Consider the following 19854-nt stretch of genomic DNA (forward strand, 5'->3'; position numbering starts at 1 on the left):
AAAATGTGTTTTTTACTAACCTACTTATGTTGAAAGAATTTCAGAAAGGTAGTGGGAAGTCATATTAGACAAGCTTCCAGCTTGTAGAATCTTGGGAAAGACCATATATATTGATCTAGGAATGTCCTGTGAGACTTTCGATGAGAATGAATATTCTGGATTTTTTTAATGTTTTTTTTTTAATTTTATTTATTTATTTATGAGAGACAGAGAGAGAAGGTAGAGACACAGGGAGAGGGAGAAGTATGTTCCATGCAGGGAGCCCAATATGGGACTCAATTCTGGAACTCTGGGATCACGCCCTGAGCCAAAGGCAGACACTCAACCACTGAGCCATCCAGGAGTCCCTTTTTTAATATTTTTAAGCTCCCTTGTATGTGGTCATTTCCTCCAAAGGGATGAGTTTTGAAAAAACTGAAATCTAGATACAAGATACATAAACAAGATATAGAAACTTATTTCACTAGTATAATTGTAACTTGTCTTTCTTCTCTACTAGATTGTTAGTTCTTTGCAGTCAGGGCGTCTGCCTGTTTGTATTTCCAACACCATGTACACTAAGCATGTAACAGACATTACACTTACTGAATGAAAGACTGAAATGTTTCTAGGCCCTATGAAATCTAAACAAGTATATTTCTCAGGTGTATTAAAAGCTTCAGCATCTTTTCTACTGCTCATTTTATGAGCCTTCTTAAATAGAAATAGTACTTACATAAAAAATTTTTTTTTCTTACATAAAAAATTAATAAAGCTGCTAAGGAAGGTGTCTATTTAATATTTACATTTAATATTTAATAGAACCAAGTCTGAAAGGGATAGAAGTGAGACCCCAGGGCTCCACAAGAGAGCATACCTTACGAATGGAGATCAGAGGATACTTTTTATTTTTTAGGAAAAAGAGTATTAGCAAACAAAAGTTATTATTTGATTGGAAAGGGAAAATAATATATATGATGTGGTCACAAAGAATGGTAGTAGCTAATAAACTGATAAAAACTATTATGTAAATATTTTATTGTTAATTTTTTCCACTGAGTTGAAATAAAACTTAACTTCTCGAAGTTTCCACTAAGTTTTTCTGCTTAAGACTGTGAATTTACAAATATGGTGAATTCTGTTATATGGTCACTTTCCTAAAAACCAAATGAAAGTCTCCTAATTCATTCAAGCCAGAGATGGAACAGAGAAAAGTGACTCTGGGTAACTTTTGATAATATATATAAAGCATCAAATTGAAATTAATTTGAGAGAGATCTTGTAGCTACACATTCTTTGGAAATTCATTAGTATTATTTCCATGTTGCCAGGAGTATATCCTCAAAGGAGTGGTCAATGCGGCCCTTGGCCAGGAAATGGGTTCGGTGAGTGTGAAATTACTGGTAATCTATAGTTTGCAGTTATAGTGTGTGGAAAAGATCAAAATGAATATTAAAGTTCCACCAGCAATAAGCTTACAAATAGGCTCATCTGAATTTCCTTTTCTTTCTCCATATCTCCCAATGCAGATTCCATTATAAAAAGAATTCTGGGGATCCCTGGGTGGCGCAGCGGTTTGGCGCCTGCCTTTGGCCCAGGGCACGATCCTGGAGACCCGGGATCGAATCCCACATCGGGCTCCCAGTGATGGAGCCTGCTTCTCCCTCTGCCTATGTCTCTGCCTCTCTCTCTCTCTGTGACTATCATAAATAAATAAAAATTTTAAAAATTTTTAAAAAATAAATAAAAATAAAAATAATTCTGTTATTTAAAGACAAAGAGAAAGCTTTAATGCTGCTTCATCTTTTAAATACCCAATTTTTAAGCAGTTTATTTATTTTTAAGATTTTATTTATTCATGAGAGACACACATACACAGAGAGAGAGAGAGAGAGAAGCAGAGACACAGGCAGAGGGAGAAGCAGGCTCCATGCAGGGAGCCTGATGTGGGACTCGATCTCAGGACTCCAGGATCACGCCCTGAGCTGAAAGCAGACACTCAACTGCTGAGCCACCCAGGGGTCCCTTAAACAAGGTTTATATCTAATAACAACTACAAAACATTGCACAGCTTCATTCTTATTTCCAGTGTGTTTGGTTAGCCTTGCACACCTCTTATCTATTATTTTGACATCTATAAAATGGGGATAATTGTTTTTTTGGCAAATACTTTTTTAAACATCAAAACACTGTTTAAAATTAAGTTCTTTTCTGAATATGGCACATTAAGTTCTTCTGGGAACGGAGGGGATATAAATAAATATTTTTATCTCTAGCTCACTCTACAACACCTCATATAGTGGGTAGGCAGTAAATAGTTATTGAGTAAGTGAATGAGTGTTTTGAATTAATACTCCTTTTTATAACCGTGGCTCCTACCATGAGGTCTGATGTGTGATAAAAGAGCAATAAGTATCTGTTGAATGTGTGAATGAATGACTAAATAAATGAATTCATTTAATGAAGTTGCTTTTAGGATAGAGTTTGGGGATTGGATTTTTCTTTCTTCTTTTTTATGTGACCCAGGGTAGGTTTTAATTTAGTTTCAGGTTATAATTTTCTAGTTGCTTACACTAATTAGAATTAGTTTGTTTGGGAGAGGATTTAAAATGAGAGTATATGTTAAGTCCTGGCAAATATTTTAAAATCCTAAAGTTTAATACAAATAAAATATTTTCAGTTTCTACCAGCTATCTCAGCTCTGCTTTGTTTTTCAGAGGGACCATATGAAAATTGCCCAGCAGTTCTTCCAGCTGGTGGGAGGGTCAGCGAGTGAGTGTGGTATGTCTGAAATCAGTACTCATTCACATAATTCATAATTGGAGTTGGTCATATATTGACTGGTGAAGTTTGAGTTTCTGTCCCAGGATACATCTGTCAGGCTTGAAAGCAAAGTATAGAAGTATCAAGTAGGAAGTCCTGTGGGAGAGACACAGAAGACAATGTTGGGTTAGCTCTTCTCAACATTTCAGCTAAGGTGGGATGAGAAATTATATAAATAGAAGAGAATGAATGTAATCTTTAGTTCATGAGAGTTTTTTGTTTTTGTTTTTGTTTTTTTAAAGATTTGTTTATTGGGATCCCTGGGTGGCGCAGCGGTTTGGCGCCTGCCTTTGGCCCAGGGCGTGATCCTGGAGACCCGGGATCGAATCCCACGTCGGGCTCCCGGTGCATGGAGCCTGCTTCTCCCTCTGCCTGTGTCTCTGCCTCTCTCTCTCTCTGTGACTATCATGAATAAATAAATAAAATCTTTAAAAAAAAAAGATTTGTTTATTTATGATAGACATAGAGAGAGAGAGGCAGAGACACAGGAGGGAGAAGCAGGCTCCATGCTGGGAGTCCGATGTGGGACTCCATCCTGGGACTCCAGGATCGCGCCCTGGGCCAAAGACAGGCGCCAAACCACTGAGCCACCCAGGGATCTCCTTCATGAGAGTTTTTAAAGTTTGATTCTGTTTTTGATTTGAAATGTTAACTTTTACTGATTTTTCAAGAGCTCTTTATATATTCAAGTTTTATCATGTCATAGATATTTTTTCTTTTTTTTAAAGAATATTTATTCAATTTATTTTTTTAGAGATTTTATTCATGATTTTTTAAATTTATTTTTAGATACACACACAGAGAGAGAGAGAGAGAGAGAGGCAGAGACACAGGCAGAAGGAGAAGCAGGCTCCATGCAGGGAACCTGACATGAGACTCGATCCCAGGTCTCCAGGATCACACCGCAGGCCAAAGGCGGCGCTAAACCACTGAGCCACCGGGGCTGCCCCATAGATATTTTTTCCAGTGGGTCATTTGCCTTTTAATTTTGCTTACCGTATTTTTTCACATAGAAAAATATTTAAATCTTATTTAAGCTTATCTTTTTATAATGATATTTTACATTGGTTTCTAGCTTCAAAAGTGCTTTTGTACCCCCACAGTTATATAATCTTTACTTATATTTCCCATCAGTAGTTTTGTTGCTTCATTTTCATTATTAAAATATTGACTTCATCAGTCAAGATTGTAAGATTTCAGAAAGGGTTATTAAAAGGGCTGGTGGTTAGCCAGTATGAACCAATATGGCTGTTTGTACTAGTTGTCTAAGGCCAGCATCTATTCTGATGAACAGTATTTGTGGTGAACAACAGTAGTTGTTAAATATTTTTAGCACCTGGATATTCATTTTCTTTCAAATATTTCACTAAAACCATTTATTGAATAATATTTCCTTTCTTCATTTGATTCGTTCATGCACAAAAATTTATTGAGGTGTTGGGGATATAGTAGTAAACAAAAGAAACAAGTCCTCCATCCTTGTAGAGCATACAGTCTAGTGGGACAGACAATAAACAAAATAAAGAGATTATATGGTATATATGCCGTAATAAGTGCTATGGGGAAAAAATTGAACAGAGCAAGAACAAACAGGAGTGCCAGTGGCAAGGGTGGGCATTATACTAATTCTCTATCTCAAACAGGAATCCGCTAACACAGAAAGTTGGTCAGGATCAGGATCAGATGGTTCCATGGCAAATTATTTTCTCCATTGAAGTGCTAGGCTGTCTTAGATGAGTGATGATGGAGACTAAGCTCTGTTAATTGAATGTGCATATGTCAGAGTGTGTGAAAGACTCAAAGCTCTGGAAAAAAATCTGAGGAATATTGTAGACTGCAAGGTGTGTGTTTTTCTGGAGTCTGTAAGTTAGCCCCGAGAGATTATTGGCTACTCTCAAGTACTGTGACCTCCATTATGCTGAGGTTTTGTCCACTGAATAGAAACTATAATTTCATAGTCTTGAAAAATGTCTTGGAATACATTCCTATCTCTAAATTATAAAGTAACTCAAATTTTAGCTAAGAGAACTTCCAGTTTCATGAATTTACCTGGTTTCTTTTCCTATTCCATTTCAGATACAATACCTGGGAGGCAGTGCATGGCTTCTTGTTTCTTTCTGCTTAAGCAATTCGATGATGTCTTGATTTACCTCAACTCATTTAAGGTCAGTATAGAAGTTTCTAGATGAGTTTGTCTACCAAATACTATTTATAATGTGTCAGAAGTAAGATAGTTTTAGAGATGGCCCTTTTACTACAATGGCATTGATGGTGTCTGCTAATTCCTTACGATTATCTTTGAGTTTACCCAGTATAACCGATATGTTATATATTCTATGTTAATACTCAATGTGACCTATTCTTGGGATGTTTTTCAGAGTTACTTTTACAATGATGACATCTTTAACTTTAATTATGCCCAAGCCAAAGCTGCAACAGGCAATACCAGCGAGGGTGAAGAGGTGGGTACATGCTTTTGATGCATTTGAATGATTCTATTTAAAAACATTGTTATCTAACTTTTTGAGACACCTCTATACTGTTTTCCAGAGTGAAACAAAACAGATGAACATAGGGGAAAGAAAAAAAAGAGAGAGGCAAACCATGAAACCTCTTAACTGTAGAGAACAAACTGAGGGTTGCTGGAGGGAAGACGTGGGGGATGGACTAAATGGGGAATGAGGATTATGGAGGGCACTTTTGCTGAGCACTGGCTGTTGTATGTTAAGTGTTGAATCACTAAATCACCTGAAAGTAATATTACACTGTATGTTAGCTAACTGGAATTTAAAAACTGAAAAAAATAATAAAAAGAAAAACATTGCTATCTTTTTCTTACTGAAATAAAATGTTCAAGGGCAAAGGATTATGAAAAGTTCTTATGTTGTTAGGTTACATTAAAAAGTACAAAAAAAAAAAAAAAAAGTACAGGGATCCCTGGGTGGCGCAGCGGTTTGGCGCCTGCCTTTGGCCCAGGGCGCGATCCTGGAGACCTGGGATCGAATCCCACGTCGGGCTCCCGGTGCATGGAGCCTGCTTCTCCCTCTGCCTGTGTCTCTGCCTCTCTCTCTCTCTCTCTCTGTGTGACTATCATAAATAAATAAAATTAAAAAAAAAAAAAAGTACAATGTGTGCAGCCCAGGTGGCTCAGCGATTTAGTGCCACCTTCAGCCCAGAGTGTGATCCTGGAGACCCAGGATCGAGTCCCACATTGGGCTCCCTGCATGGAGCCTGCTTCTCCCTCTGCCTGTGTCTCTGCCTCTGTCTCTCTCTCTCTCTCCCTCTGTCTCTCATGAGTAAATAAATAAAATCCTTAAAAAAATAAAAAATAAAAAGTATAACGTGAATAGACCAACAGATTTTATAATCATATTAACGTTTTCCTTTTTCTGATATATTTTATAAAAGCAACACAAAAGTATACAGCTTGATGATTTTTTAAAGTGAACGTACCCAAATAATCAGTCCTCAGATCATGAAACAGCATTACCCTAACCCTGTAATTGTAGGAACCCCTCATCTCCTTGAGTCCGTCCCTTTCTCCCACGGCTAACTGCTGTTTTGACTTCTAACTCCATAAACTGATTTACCTGAATCATTCAAAGCAATAAAGTTGAATTATTCGATTTTGTTATTATTTAGCAAAATTGTTCCACTTGTTATTATTCAAACTCTAATTCTACCTTACACGATTTTGTCTTCTTGGGGAGTTATTTTAAAATGTGTGTCATGATTTTCAAATATGTGTATTATCTTTCCCAGGCTATTTCTTTTTTTTTTTTTTTTAAAAGATTGTTACATCTTTTTTTTTTTTTTTTTAATTTTTATTTATTTATGATAGTCACAGAGAGAGAAAGAGAGAGAGGCAGAGACACAGGCAGAGGGAGAAGCAGGCTCCATGCACTGGAAGCCCGATGTGGGATTCGATCCCGGGTCTCCAGGATCGCGCCCTGGGCCAAAGACAGGCGCCAAACCGCTGCGCCACCCAAGGATCCCCCCAGGCTATTTCATTTTGATTTCTAACTTCATCATATTGTGGTCATCCAGTGTGCTCTGTATTACACTAGTCCTTCAAAATTTGTTGAGACTTGCTTTACTGCTCAGTAACATGGTCATGTGTCGTTGAACAAAATAGGTGTTATGTGATTGTTATTTTGTTCAAATCTTCTATATCCTTACCAACCTTTTTCAGTCATCTTGTGATATCAATAACTGAGAGAAGTGTGTCTACATCACCACAGTTTTGTCCTTTTCTTTTTTTTTAAGATTGTATTTATTTATTCATGAGAGACAGAGAGAGAGAGAGAGAGGCAGAGACACAGGCAGAGGGAGAAGCAGGCTCCATGCAGGGAGCCCGACATGGGACTCGATCCTGGGACTCCAGGATCACGCCCTGGGCTGAAGGCAGACGCTCAACCACTGAGCCACCCAGGTGTCCTCCAGTTTTGTCCTTTCCTTAGCAGCCTGTAGAGGATTTGACCGTCTGTAAGGCTACACTAAATATTAATCAAAGGCAACCCAATACGGTATTTTTACTGCAAAAATAAACTCCTGTTTATTCCTTTTCTTTCCTCTTCTTGCAGGTTTTCCTTTTAATCCAAAGTGAGAAGATGAAAAATGATTACATTTACCTCAGTTGGTTAGCTCGGTGCTGTGAGTCTTCTTTTAAATGTTACAGAGGAATCCTCTTTTTATTCTCTGTTGCATAATCTTCTGGATGGAAATTACAGCAAACGTTCCTAATTTTATTTCATAGGATGAGTAAACACTGAAATTAAGCATCATTAATACTATTCAGTAAGGATGGTCATATACCTGCATTACATACATTTATCTCGTGATTAGTTCTGCCATACAGTGTTGGCCTAGCATCAACAGCCTGAAAGATGCCAAGTTCTTCCATCAGCCCTGTTAAAGTTTTCAGAATCTCAGTTTACAGGTCCTTTTCTAAATGAGACTGTTATGCTAATTTTACCTTTTTATTATGATGCAGACCTGAAAAGTGGTAAAATGTCAAAAACATACTATTTTTGTATATTTTATAGCCCAAAACCTCTGTCTTGTCTGTCTACCCCCTCTTCATTATGTTTCCTTGCTCCTTTTTTTCACCTGGATTTAAAATGTTCACAGAGTTTTTGAAGTCATAGGAAGATTTCTGTAATCAGATGTTCTAAGTGAGGCTGAAGCTATAAGTAGGATTGAATGAATGATAGTGCCTTTTAAGCAGATGAGCAAAGTGGGAACTACTGAAAATCAACCCAATCTAAAAAATCAGTAATTATTTTATATATGGTAAAATTCTGACGGAAAATCAGCTTAATGTAACATTGCAAACTTTCTCCATAAGAGCTGTTTACCGTTTCTTTGTTTGCTTGGAACATACAACCAAATGCAAAGAATAGAAGTTGTAGAATTGTATTTCCTGTACGTTTAAGAGGCACAAATCTTTGCTTCTTTTTGTAGATATCATGAACAAGAAACCAAGACTAGCCTGGGAACTTTATCTCAAGATGGAAACCTCTGGAGAGTCGTTTAGCCTCTTACAGCTCATTGCTAATGACTGCTACAAGGTGAGTTTGAGTGAGATCTAAAGGGAAAACTAAAGATCAGTCTCAAGTGCTACACTGATTAAGTATTAGGGAGAGGTGCCTAGAGATTAAATGGCCATTGGTGAGAGGATTCACATCTGACTATCAGAAATGTCATCTCTGGGGCATGGCTGGCTCAGTTGGAAGAGCATGTGACTCAATCTTAGGATTTAGAGTTCAAGCCCCATGTTGGATATAGAGATTACTTAAAAATAAAACCTTTAGGGTCACCTGTGTGGCTTAGTTGATAGGTGGCTGACTCATGATCTCAACTCAGGTCATGATCTCAGGGTCGTGAGTTCAGGCCCCCTGTTGGGCTCCATGCTGGATGTGGAGCCTATTTTATTTTTATTATTATTTTTTTTTTAAGATTTTATTTATTTATTCATGAGAGACACACAGAGAGAGGAAGAGACACAGGCAGAGGGAGAAGCAGGCTCCACGCAGGGAGCCTGACATGGGACTCGATCCCCAGTCTCCAGGATCACGTCCTGGGCTGAAGGTGGCGCTAAACCGCTGAGCCACCCGGGCTGCCGTGGAGCCTACTTTAATAAATGAATAAATAAATGAATAAGATATTTAAAAAAGAAAAATATAGGGCAGCCTGGGTGGCTCAGTGGTTTAGCGCCTCCTTCAGCCCAGGGCGTGATCCCAGAGTCCCGGGATCCAGTCCCATGTCAGGCTCCCTGCATGGAGCCTGCCTCTCCCTCTGCCTGTGTCTCTGTCACTGTCTCTCTCTGTGTGTCTCTCATGAGTAAATAAATAAAATCTTAAAAATATATATATATCATCCCTTTTAGGAACAAACTGAACTCAAGAGTTAGCATTTTAGGGTTTTATATGTACGTCAAGAATGTATACATATAAATAAAATATAGCACAATATATATGAAACAATGATTTAAAGAGATTGTTTTAGATTTCTAAAGGTTGTGTTTGAGTCTTTAGATACCATCCAAGTAGAGGTATTCATCTGGTAGTTGGAAATTTGGCTCTGAAACTCAAGAAAGATGTCCTCTGACATCTAGAGACTAGATTTAGAGAAATCATCACCATTTCAATAGTAATTGAAGCCTCCAAAAATGAGATTACCCAAGTAAGGAAGTAAAGTGAGAAGAGTAGAGAGTTGCAAACCAATCCTGGGGAAATACTTAGGTACAAATAGTAGATGAAAGACAAAGGAACCAGAAACAGAATAAAAAAGCAACCAAATTTAGTAAAGGACTGGCTCTTTATGTATGTATGTGGGAGCAGGGGTGTGTGTATGTGCAGGGGTGTGTGTAGGGAGTTGAAAAAGCAGAGAGAAGGAGGGAGGACTTTTGGGCTCTATATATAGGCCCTATATATCATCCTATATATTAAAAGCTTTTTTACAAATTAGTCTCAAATAGGAAACTCCTTTTTTTGGAATATTTCTTCCTGTTAGGTAAATGTTAGGTATAGAGGGTCTAGTGTTAAATTAATTAATAATAGCTCATTTTAGAGTGAATCACTGCTAAAAGAAAGTGAATCGCCATCAGTGGAAAAGGTTTTAAAACATAGGAAACTTAAAAATGTTTGATATGACTTAGTAGATGGCAAAGATGAAGTGAGTTAAAGGAGGCAGAGGGGAAAGAAAACATTCAGGAATTTAGTTCATTTGTACATGTATTAAATCTGAAGTGTGTTTGGGGCTCCATGTAGAGATATTACATGTGGGAAATTATCAGAGTGTTCATGTGAGAGGTCAGAATTAGAGATGTAGTTTTAGAAGTTCACAGTAGGGGCACGTGGATAACTTAGTTAAGCATCCAACTCTTGATTTTGGTTCAGGTCATGATCCCAGGGTCATGGGATTGGCTGTGCGTGTGCTGGGCATGGAGGCTGCTTAGGAGTCACTCTCTGTCCTCTCCTCCCTCTTCCTTTGCCCCTCCTCTCTCCCAACCCATGCACATGCCCCCCCCCCCAAAAAAAAAGGAAAAAAAAAATTAACAGTAGTTAATGGTGATGGTGGTAGTGGTAGTAATAGTAGTAGTAATAGTAGCAGCAGCAGTAGTAGCAGCAGAGTATGGGAGAGAATGAGGTTAACCAGTGAATGGGGTAAGGAACCACATGAACACCAGAGTTTAAGGGATAGAAATAGAAGAATCAGTGCAAGAGACAGAGGATGAAGATGGACAAAAAGGAAAGAAAAGAACCAGGAAGGATATAAAAAGTGCTTTTCATTCCTCTTTTTCTTGTTCCTATTTTATCAAAAGCCAAGGGAGGAGAATGTTAAATCTGCAACCTGATGGAATTGTATGAGACCTGAGAAAACAATAGTGGATAGAGAAGAGAATGAGATTAGAAAACAGACTCAGTAAGTGTAGACGACAGTCAAAAAAAAAAAGTGCTAAAGATAAGGGGGAAATGTGTTGCTAACTTAAAAGGGAAAACACAGATTTAGGGGTAGGGGAGTATTTTTGCAGATGGTGGGAGTTCTTTTTTCTTTTACAGTAGGGAGTAAAAGTATATCCTTAGCCGGAGGAGCTGTTAAACAGGGAGATTAAAGATTCAAGAGAGCGGGAACATTTTTGATGGAGGAAGGCCCTAAAAGAGATGAGAGAAAGATGGAGTAAAGATCAAAGGAAGATAACAGGGATCCCTGGGTGGCGCAGCGGTTTGGCGCCTGCCTTTGGCCCAGGGCGCGATCCTGGAGACCCGGGATCGAATCCCGCGTCAGGCTCCCGGTGCATGGAGCCTGCTTCTCCCTCTGCCTGTGTCTCTGCCTCTCTCTCTCTCTCTGTGTGACTATCATAAATAAATAAAAATAAAACAAACAAACAAACAAACAAAGGAAGGTAACAATCTCAATAAACAATTTAGTATTACCTATTGTCTCAGTGGTCCCATGACCACCCACTAGTTTGGTGAGCCACTGGAACAGTTCACATGACTCAAAGTTACACTCATGGCTAAGTTTTATTACAATTTAGAAAAAGCAGGAAAAAGATATATATAGCACACTGGAGAGGTCAAGTCAGATTTTTTTGTCCTCCTTCTGTGCTAATTGCACAATCATGTATTTCTTCAGCTGCAAACTACAGAGACATATGCAAGATATCCCTGTCCAGGAAAAACAGAAAGGGCAAAGAGGAAAAAAAATGTCAGAATTAAGTCCTAACATGGCAATAATTGCATTAAATGTAAATGGTCTAAATATACCAATTAAAAGACAGATATTGACAGAGTGGATAAGAAACCATGACCCAACTATGTGCATTTTATAAGAAACTCACTTCAAATATAATGATATAGGTAGGTTGAAAGTAAAAGGATGAAAAAAATATATACTGTGAAACAGGCAGCTTCTTTAACAAACAAACGTATGCTTACCATATGACCCAGCAATCACCCTTCTGGGCATTTATCCCAGAGAAATGAAAACTGTGTCCACACAAATACCTATTCCCAATGTTAACAGCAGCTTTATCTGTCATAGCCAAAAACTGGAAATGATCCAAGTGTCCTTTGGTAGTGAATGGTTAAACAAACTGGTTTGGCATGGACTACTACTCATTAATAAACAGGAATGGTGATGACAAGCCTGACTCCATTTCTTGATGTTTGAATGCTGACAGCTTTTAAGTTCCACCCTTCCCTCTTCCCCTTGTACCCCATATCTGGACAAAATGATAAGAAATGCTACACACTCCTCTGGCGCCATCAGATGATTCAAACCACACAAGACCCTGCTCCTGCTCAGGAACCTCATCCCAGCCCCACCCCCAACTGCAATAAAAACCCAGCCAGTCTCCTTGCCTTGCTGTCTCAGGCCATTTTGAACCTGCTTGAGAGGCCTGCCCTACTTCCCCCGCAGATCTCAATTATGTAAGCAAGAAATCTTCCCATGCTTTCTTAGTGTATCACCACTCTTGACATCCAAACCAAACTTTGGGCGGAGATCCCTCCTGCTTTTTCAGAGTTATATAATAAGAGCAAACTATTGGTACACACAGTAAGTTGGATTTTTTTTTTTTTAACTGAAGTATAGTTGACACACAATATCACATTAGTTTCAGGCATACAACATAGTGATTCAACAGCTCTATATATGCTCACAAGTGTAGCTACTGCCTGTCACTATACAACAGTATTATAAACCATTGACTCTATTTCTTACACTGTACCAAAATAACTTGGACTAATAAGGAATAACAAGGACATTATGCTGAGTGAAGAAAAGCCAATCTCAAAGGGTCCCATACTGCTTGGTTTCATATATACATAACATTAGTGAAATGACAAAATTGTAGAAATGTAGAACAAATTAGTGATTGTTGGGGGTTATGGACTGTGAGCAGGGAGGGGAGCACATATGACTATAAATAGGTAGCAAAGCTTGGTGGTGATGGAATAGTTCTGTATCTTGATAGCAGTGGTAGTTACGTGAATCTACACATTTGATAAAATGACAGAACTAAACACACACTTTGTAGCAATGTCAACTTCCTGGTTTCGATACTGTGATATTATACTATAGTAAACTGGAGGAATTGGGTGAAAGGTACATGGGACCTCTTTGTACTATCTTCAGTAACTTCCTGTAAATCTAGAAATAAAAAGTTCTAAAAAATGAACCAACTAGAGCTATATCCAGCAATATAGATGCATCTTAACATATGCAAGACACAAAAGACTATATAGGTAGTCATATAGATAAAGTTTTGAGCAGCACATTTTAATTATATTGTCTAAAGGCATATACATAGGTAATAAAACTGTAAAAAAAAAAGTCAGACTTCTTTTTTTAAAGATTTTATTTATTTATTCATGAGAGACACAGAAAGGCAGAGACATCGGCAGAAGGAGATAGATGCAGGCTCCCTCTAGGGAGCCCATTGTGTGACTTAATCCTGGAATCCCAGGATTGCGCCCTGAGCCAAAGGCAGAAGCTCAACCACTGAGCCATCCAGGTGTCCCAAAGTGAAGGACTTTTAACAAAAACTGATGACCATAAAAGTTGGAATAGTAGTTGCTTCTGGAGGGAAGGAGAAAGTTGCCATCTGGAAGCGACACACAGAGAGCGTCTGTTTTGCTGTCAATGTCTTGGTTTGTGACCTGGGTGGTGATTATACTTGCATTCATTTTATAGGCGTTAAACTGTACATTTATGTTTCATACACCACTCACATTGTTATTTGACCAGAAATAATTTGAATAGAACATAAGAAGAAAGATTAACCTTGAAAAGGAATAAGAACACTTCTTCCTCTAAAATGGGCAGAAATGAGGGAAGGATGATGAAAGTGCAAGTATAATTTGAATCGAAGGGAGGAAAGTTGTGTCTCCTCCCCTGAAGGATAGAAAACACTAAGCTAAGAATGCAATAGAGATCTTCAGGAAATTAGGAAAGGTTTAGAACAACAGTTTACAGGAATGGAGAGGTAACTAAACCACCTTGATCAAGGGGAATTACCCAGCAATTTGAAGCCTTCAGGGAAATGGCAATACTACATTTATGATTGCCAGCCAAGAAAATTCATCTAAGCAAAACTTAATCCTATTAGGCATGCTCTTATGAGGCCAAGGAGATGTGTAATATATTTGGGAAAGAAGTCTGTCAAAATGAATTAAACGTTTAGAAGATTTGGTGTTTAGAGTAGTAGTATCCATCTAGGCATTTTGAGAATTTAGGAACAAGGTCAGGGAAAGTACTGTTCTCTTGGGTTGAACATGGTCAAATTAGCATAAAATGAAATATAGTAGTAATCTACAAAATGTATTGAGGAAACATGAAAGATACCTTGCTCAAATCACAATCATCAGTTTATCATCAAGATTTCGCTATAATTAGGGACATCTGGGTGGCTCAGCAGTTGAGCATCTGCCTTCGGCTCAGGCTGTGATTCCAGGGCCCTGGGATCGAGTCCTGCAACAGGCTCCCTGTGAGGAGCCTGCTTCTCCTTCTGCCTGTGTCTCGCCTCTCTTTGTGTGTGTGTCTCTCATGAATCTTTAAAATCTAAAATCTTTAAAAAAGATTTTATTTATTCATTCATGAGAGACACAATGAGAGAGAGAGAGAGAGAATGAGAGAGAGAGGCAGAGACACAGGCAGAAGGAGAAGCAGGCTCCATGCAGGGAGCCCAATGTGGGTCTTGATGCTGGGACTCCACAATCTCGCCCTGGGCGGAAGGCAGGCACTAAACCACTGAGCTACCCAGGCGTCCCTAAATAAATAAAGTCTTAAAAAAAAAAAAAAGATTTCACTATAATTAGGAGAAATGACAAATGTGATTACAGCATAACTTGACTTATATGTAAAAAAAATTTTTTTTTTGTCAAAAAGTGAATGAAGGTGCTGATATAAATTGAATCGTGTACTTAAATTGTGCTTTTCCTTTTTGTTTTAATAAGAAATTGAAATTTATCTAGTTTGCTACTGAAAATGTTATCACCAACCATACATTCTTTTATACAGTTCTATTTCATGATATCTTTACATTTAGTTTCATTTGGTACAATCTTTTGGATACAAGTATCATCACAATACTTTCTTTTAATCAGATGGGCCAGTTCTATTATTCAGCCAAAGCTTTTGATGTCTTAGAGAGGCTGGATCCCAACCCTGAATATTGGGAAGGCAAGAGGGGTGCCTGTGTGGGCATTTTCCAGATGATCTTAGCTGGAAGAGAACCCAAGTAAGTAATCACACAAGAGACACTACCTCTATTCTTTTGCTGGTTTGTGAGGGAAAAGAATTGTTTTCTTAAATGCCATGTTCTGAAAACCCAAAACTATAATGATGAATAAAAGATTAAGGTGGGGATCCCTGGGTGGCGCAGTGGTTTGGCGCCTGCCTTTGGCCCAGGGCGCGATCCTGGAGACCCGGGATCGAATCCCACGTCGGGCTCCCGGTGCAGGGAGCCTGCTTCTCCCTCTGCCTGTGTCTCTGCCCCTCTCTCTCTCTCTCTCTCTCTGCGACTATCATAAATAAATTAAAAAAAAAAAAAGATTAAGGTGTTTCATGTTTCTATCTGACTTTTATCCTCCAGAAATTTTTATGTCGTAAAATCAGGTCATCCCAAATCATATGTACTGGGGACATTGAGTATACTATACTATATACTATAGCTTTCATATGTAAGAGCAAGATCTGTATTTGGCTCCAAATGAATCGTCATTTTCATAAACAAAGTCTTTTTCAGTCTCTTGTACTCCTTCTTTGCCTGTTGTTTTTTTCATGTCTTTTAGTTTAGGCTTCAAAGAATTAGGAATGGAGTGGGTATGGTTGATAATTGTAATTCTTTTTTTTTTCTTTTGCCTTCTCATATTCCAGGAAGTACTAAGATGGTAGATTTACATAAAATTAAGTAACATACAGCTCCACTTGTAACAAACTGAAAATACTTAAAACTAAATTCAGTTTTCTAAAAATAACCTTGTGGAATGTATTTATTAGTATACGAATAGGACATGTGATTATTTTTTAAAAGTAAATAATCTATCAAAAATTACTTCCTGCCTTGTGTCTACTTCCAATCCTAAACACAAGTTTAAAGAATTTTAGGTGAAAGAAGATGCTTGAGGGAAAAAAATAGAAAATATGAGTGAACTCTTAGGGAAGAGGATCAATGGGCAGTCACCTATACATTTGATAAGGCAATAGGAAAGTTTTATTTTTTTTTAAGTTTTTTTTTTTAAGATTTATTTACTTATTTATGATAGAGAGAGAGAGAGAGAAGAGAAAGGCAGAGACACAGGCAGAGGGAGAAGTAGGCTCCATGCCGGGAGCCCGATACGGGACTCAATCCCGGGACTCCAGGGATCGTGCCCTGGGCCAAAGGCAGGCGCCAAATCGCCAAGCCACCCAGGGATCCCCAATAGGAAAGTTTTAGTATGCATTACTTAAAACATGAGTTTTAATTTTAATTAAATTTAAATTACTGAAAACATAAATACTGGGAGTGGGGTACCTGGTTGCCTCCATCAATTAAGCATCCAATTCTTATCAGCTCAAGGTGTTGATCTTAGGATCATGAGTTCAAGCCCCACATTGGGAGCCTACTTAAACAAACAAACAAACAAAAAAAAACCATAACTACTGGGTTTTTGCTAAATCTTGGCCCTGAACTTTCCTGTCTTCTATATGTGTTAATATATTAATTTTCTTGAAGAAATCATTCGTTCCTCTGGCTTTGTAAAAAAATTTTTTTTAGATTTTATTTATTTATTCATGAGAGACAGACAGAGAGAGAGAGGCAGAGATACAGGCAGAGGGAGAAGCAGGCTCCATGGAGGGAGCCCAACACGGGACTTGATCCCGGGTCCCCAGCATCAGGCCCTGGGCTGAAGGCGGCACTAAATCGCTGAGCCACCCAGGCTGCCCTGGCTTTGTAAAATTTAACAAATAATGGCATTGACTCTCAGTTTATGGTGATTGCCACCTTAAAGAAAGAAGAACTTGGATTCAGAGAAGCAACTTGTTAGTACAGAGCTAGAATTTGAACCCAACTCTTTGAACCTAGCTCCTTGATACACCTTTTTTCTACGGGGTCAAAAGAATAGGCGTAGAAATAGAAACACTAATGTCATATTAGGACAGAAAGATTAACAGCATGTATATAGATAGTATAAGTAAACAAGTGAAATTTGGGTTGGTTAGAAGGATTTCATAGAATTTCCATTTTACTATACCACTGTAAAAATAGAAGGCTTGGAAGTTCATAACTATTTGTGAATACACAGTAAAATAATCTGTTACCAAAGATGCTCTACTGGAAGTATGTGAAGAACAAGTACAAGTTTATTTTACCTGTTAATTTACATGGTTTATTGAAACGCTTTATCCTATCAAATCTTTTCCTCAGAGAGACCCTTCGAGAAGTGCTCCATTTACTGAGAAGCACAGGTAACACCCAAGTGGAGTACATCATCCGGATCATGAAGAAATGGGCCAAAGAAAACAGAGTGCCTATCTAAAATAGCTCCAGAGTCCTAGGGAACCAGTCACCACTTTGATGTGAAATTGGAAATCATTTTCCTCTAGTTTAATGTAAGATGCAGGGCTCTGTTCTTTGACATTTCCTTCCTTGCCCTTCAAGCATCAAGATCAGTGACTGACTTGCTTAGAACTAGCTTCCTGGCTGAACTAAGCACCATAGTCCATGCTATGGTCCCCATATGATCCAACTAGCAATAAGACTTTGGACTTGTCTGGTGCCTTTCTTCCAAAAGTACTCAGAGAACTCTTATATGATTTACTGACTTTAAGGAGAATGGCATCATTTTTTTTTAAATATTGGCATTCCATGATACTTTCCCCTCGCTGCAATAACAAATGCCTTTAATGCTCAAGAGGCACCATCATTCTACAGTCTTCATCTTGCCCATCTTGCCCATCTTATCCCATTTTACTAGAAAATTCCATAAAGAATTTTGTAATGCATTTCTGAATCTTGGGAGAGCAGAGGTCATAAATAGTGATATGAGTCGAAGAGTGGCAGGAAGATCCCTTATCAAACTCATTAATGGCTAATGAACTTCAGGGATTACTCTTTCAGTAATTCTGATGATAAATAACATGGTACACTGAAGCAACAGGAGTATTGCAGTTTTTCAGAAGGTGAGTACCATAGAAAAAAACCCATGTGGTATATCTACAAATGTTCAAGAAATAGTATACCGATTGCATTAGTCACTCCTCCAGTATATTTTAGGGAACAAAACAGGCTAGGCATTGTTTTTTCATATATCTTGTTCAATAGACCTCAATTTTGAAAGTAGGGCTGCAAAGATCAAACATATGCAGTGTAGCTGTTAATTAATGTAATGATAATAAAGCATGGATTGTGCGGAGTCCTTTGAGGAATCTCCTAATGGCTGAACTCTGTCCTAAGTCATATTCCAGCCCCATGTTTCTGAGCTCTTGCAACACAAACCTATTATACAACTGAGCAGTTTTAGACTGGCAACTGATGTTCAGAAAATAGACGTACATGTTTTTCTGTACCAGATTACCTTTGTTTCTATACCATGCATTTTGTTTCTATTAGTGTAAGGTCCGCAGCATTACAGGTGTAGAAAGTGCAGAGCTGTCCCCTTCCAGCATGCGAACTGAAAGAAAGTCCTAATTCCTTGGAGCACTCCAGACAGCTTAGAGAATTCGCATCTGCACTGCCTGGGCTGATACACCTATGCCCCCAGTGTGCGCCCAGCCCACTGGGCGCACACTGTGGCTGAGGAAGTTATGCAGAACGGAGCCGGAAACACGGCAGGGGAGCAGTCTAGGAGAGAAGATGAGGTTCTGCAGGGAGCCTTTGCCTTCTGGATGGTTGTGAGGGGTTCTTTTAGTTCCTGTCTTTTATCTTAGACCCAGATCTAACCCATTCAGAGCACGGGTCAAAACAAACTGGCCTGAATAACTGAATTTTAGAAAACAAAATCATATTTTTTCATATGCCAAAAGCTGCTTTGTCATTACATTTTCCTACTTTTTCAGTAGTTGGTTCTCAGCATCTAGGGTACTAGATGGATGAGAGCTGGACAGAGCAGGCTTTAAATTTAGTTATCTTGTGATTTTTACTTGCACTCACGTAAAATATTTGGAAACATAAGAGTGGAAAAAGACAGATGGAACTCCTCAGTGGCTTTTGGCAATGAAATTTGTCTTCCAGTTAATTGCTATTATTTTCAAATTTCCTAGACTTAATAAGCTTTTACATTGATGGTGATTTACTGTTAAATGAGTTTTTGTGGAATTTAACAATCTAGCTTCTCCCTGCCATTGTCCTGTCTTTTGAGAAAAGCAGATACTCCAAAACTAGCAATTCCTGGAATTTTAAACTAATTTCTAAAAAGTTTTTAATCTATAGTATTGAGCCAAAAAAGCATAGTCTAGTTTAAGAGGGATACCATCCAATTCTGTTAGTAAGGATAGCTACTTTTAAACTATTGGCGGGGTCTCAAGATTGCTTGGCAGTTTTTCTTATATGTGATGATACAGGAGAGAAGAGGGTACAGGCTTAGGAATGTAGTGTCATATGTACAGTTCAGAACATCAATGTACTATTAATAGTTGGTAGCAAATTTTACTTGCAAATGGAAAATTTTTAAAATTATTTTTGTACTTCAAAAGAATTATTATATTGTACTGCAATATACTCAAATTAAAGTTTATTATTTGGTCTTATGGTATTCTGTTGAGTGCGGTGAATGCAGGTCTTGGGTATGTCATGTGCCTTCCCCTGCCTCTTTTTTTTAAAAATTAAAAAAAAAATTTATTCATGAGAGACACACAGAAAGAGAGAGGCAGACACATAGGCAAAGGGAGAAGCAGCTCCCTATGGGGAGCCCATGTGGGACTCAATCCTAGGGCCCCAGGATCATGACTTGAGCCAAAGGCAGATGTTCAACCACTGAGTCACCCAGGTGCCCTACCTTCTCCTCTTTCTTGACCCCAGAATAGAGGGGAAAAACAAAGTTTGGGGCTCCACAGTTAACTCTT

The 19854-nt window shown here is 38.3% G+C and overlaps 1 protein-coding gene across 3 annotated transcripts in view; it reads left to right on the top strand.

The window, feature by feature from the left end:
- The window catches only part of IFT56 (intraflagellar transport 56), a 53164-nt gene extending 33625 nt beyond the window's left edge, over positions 1-19539 (top strand). For all 3 annotated transcript variants that reach the window (XM_072777366.1, XM_072777365.1, XM_072777367.1), the window contains 8 exons: positions 1311-1364; positions 2697-2760; positions 4879-4967; positions 5181-5264; positions 7386-7455; positions 8266-8372; positions 14916-15049; positions 17219-19539. In XM_072777366.1, the coding sequence (XP_072633467.1) occupies positions 1311-1364; positions 2697-2760; positions 4879-4967; positions 5181-5264; positions 7386-7455; positions 8266-8372; positions 14916-15049; positions 17219-17330 (714 nt within the window). In that variant the 3' untranslated portion in view covers positions 17331-19539. The remainder of the gene's footprint in view (positions 1-1310; positions 1365-2696; positions 2761-4878; positions 4968-5180; positions 5265-7385; positions 7456-8265; positions 8373-14915; positions 15050-17218) is intronic.
- The last annotated feature ends 315 nt before the right edge of the window (positions 19540-19854 follow it).

The sequence above is a fragment of the Canis lupus genome, chromosome 15 (genome assembly GCF_048164855.1).
Source record: "Canis lupus baileyi chromosome 15, mCanLup2.hap1, whole genome shotgun sequence".
Taxonomy (NCBI): domain Eukaryota; kingdom Metazoa; phylum Chordata; class Mammalia; order Carnivora; family Canidae; genus Canis; species Canis lupus.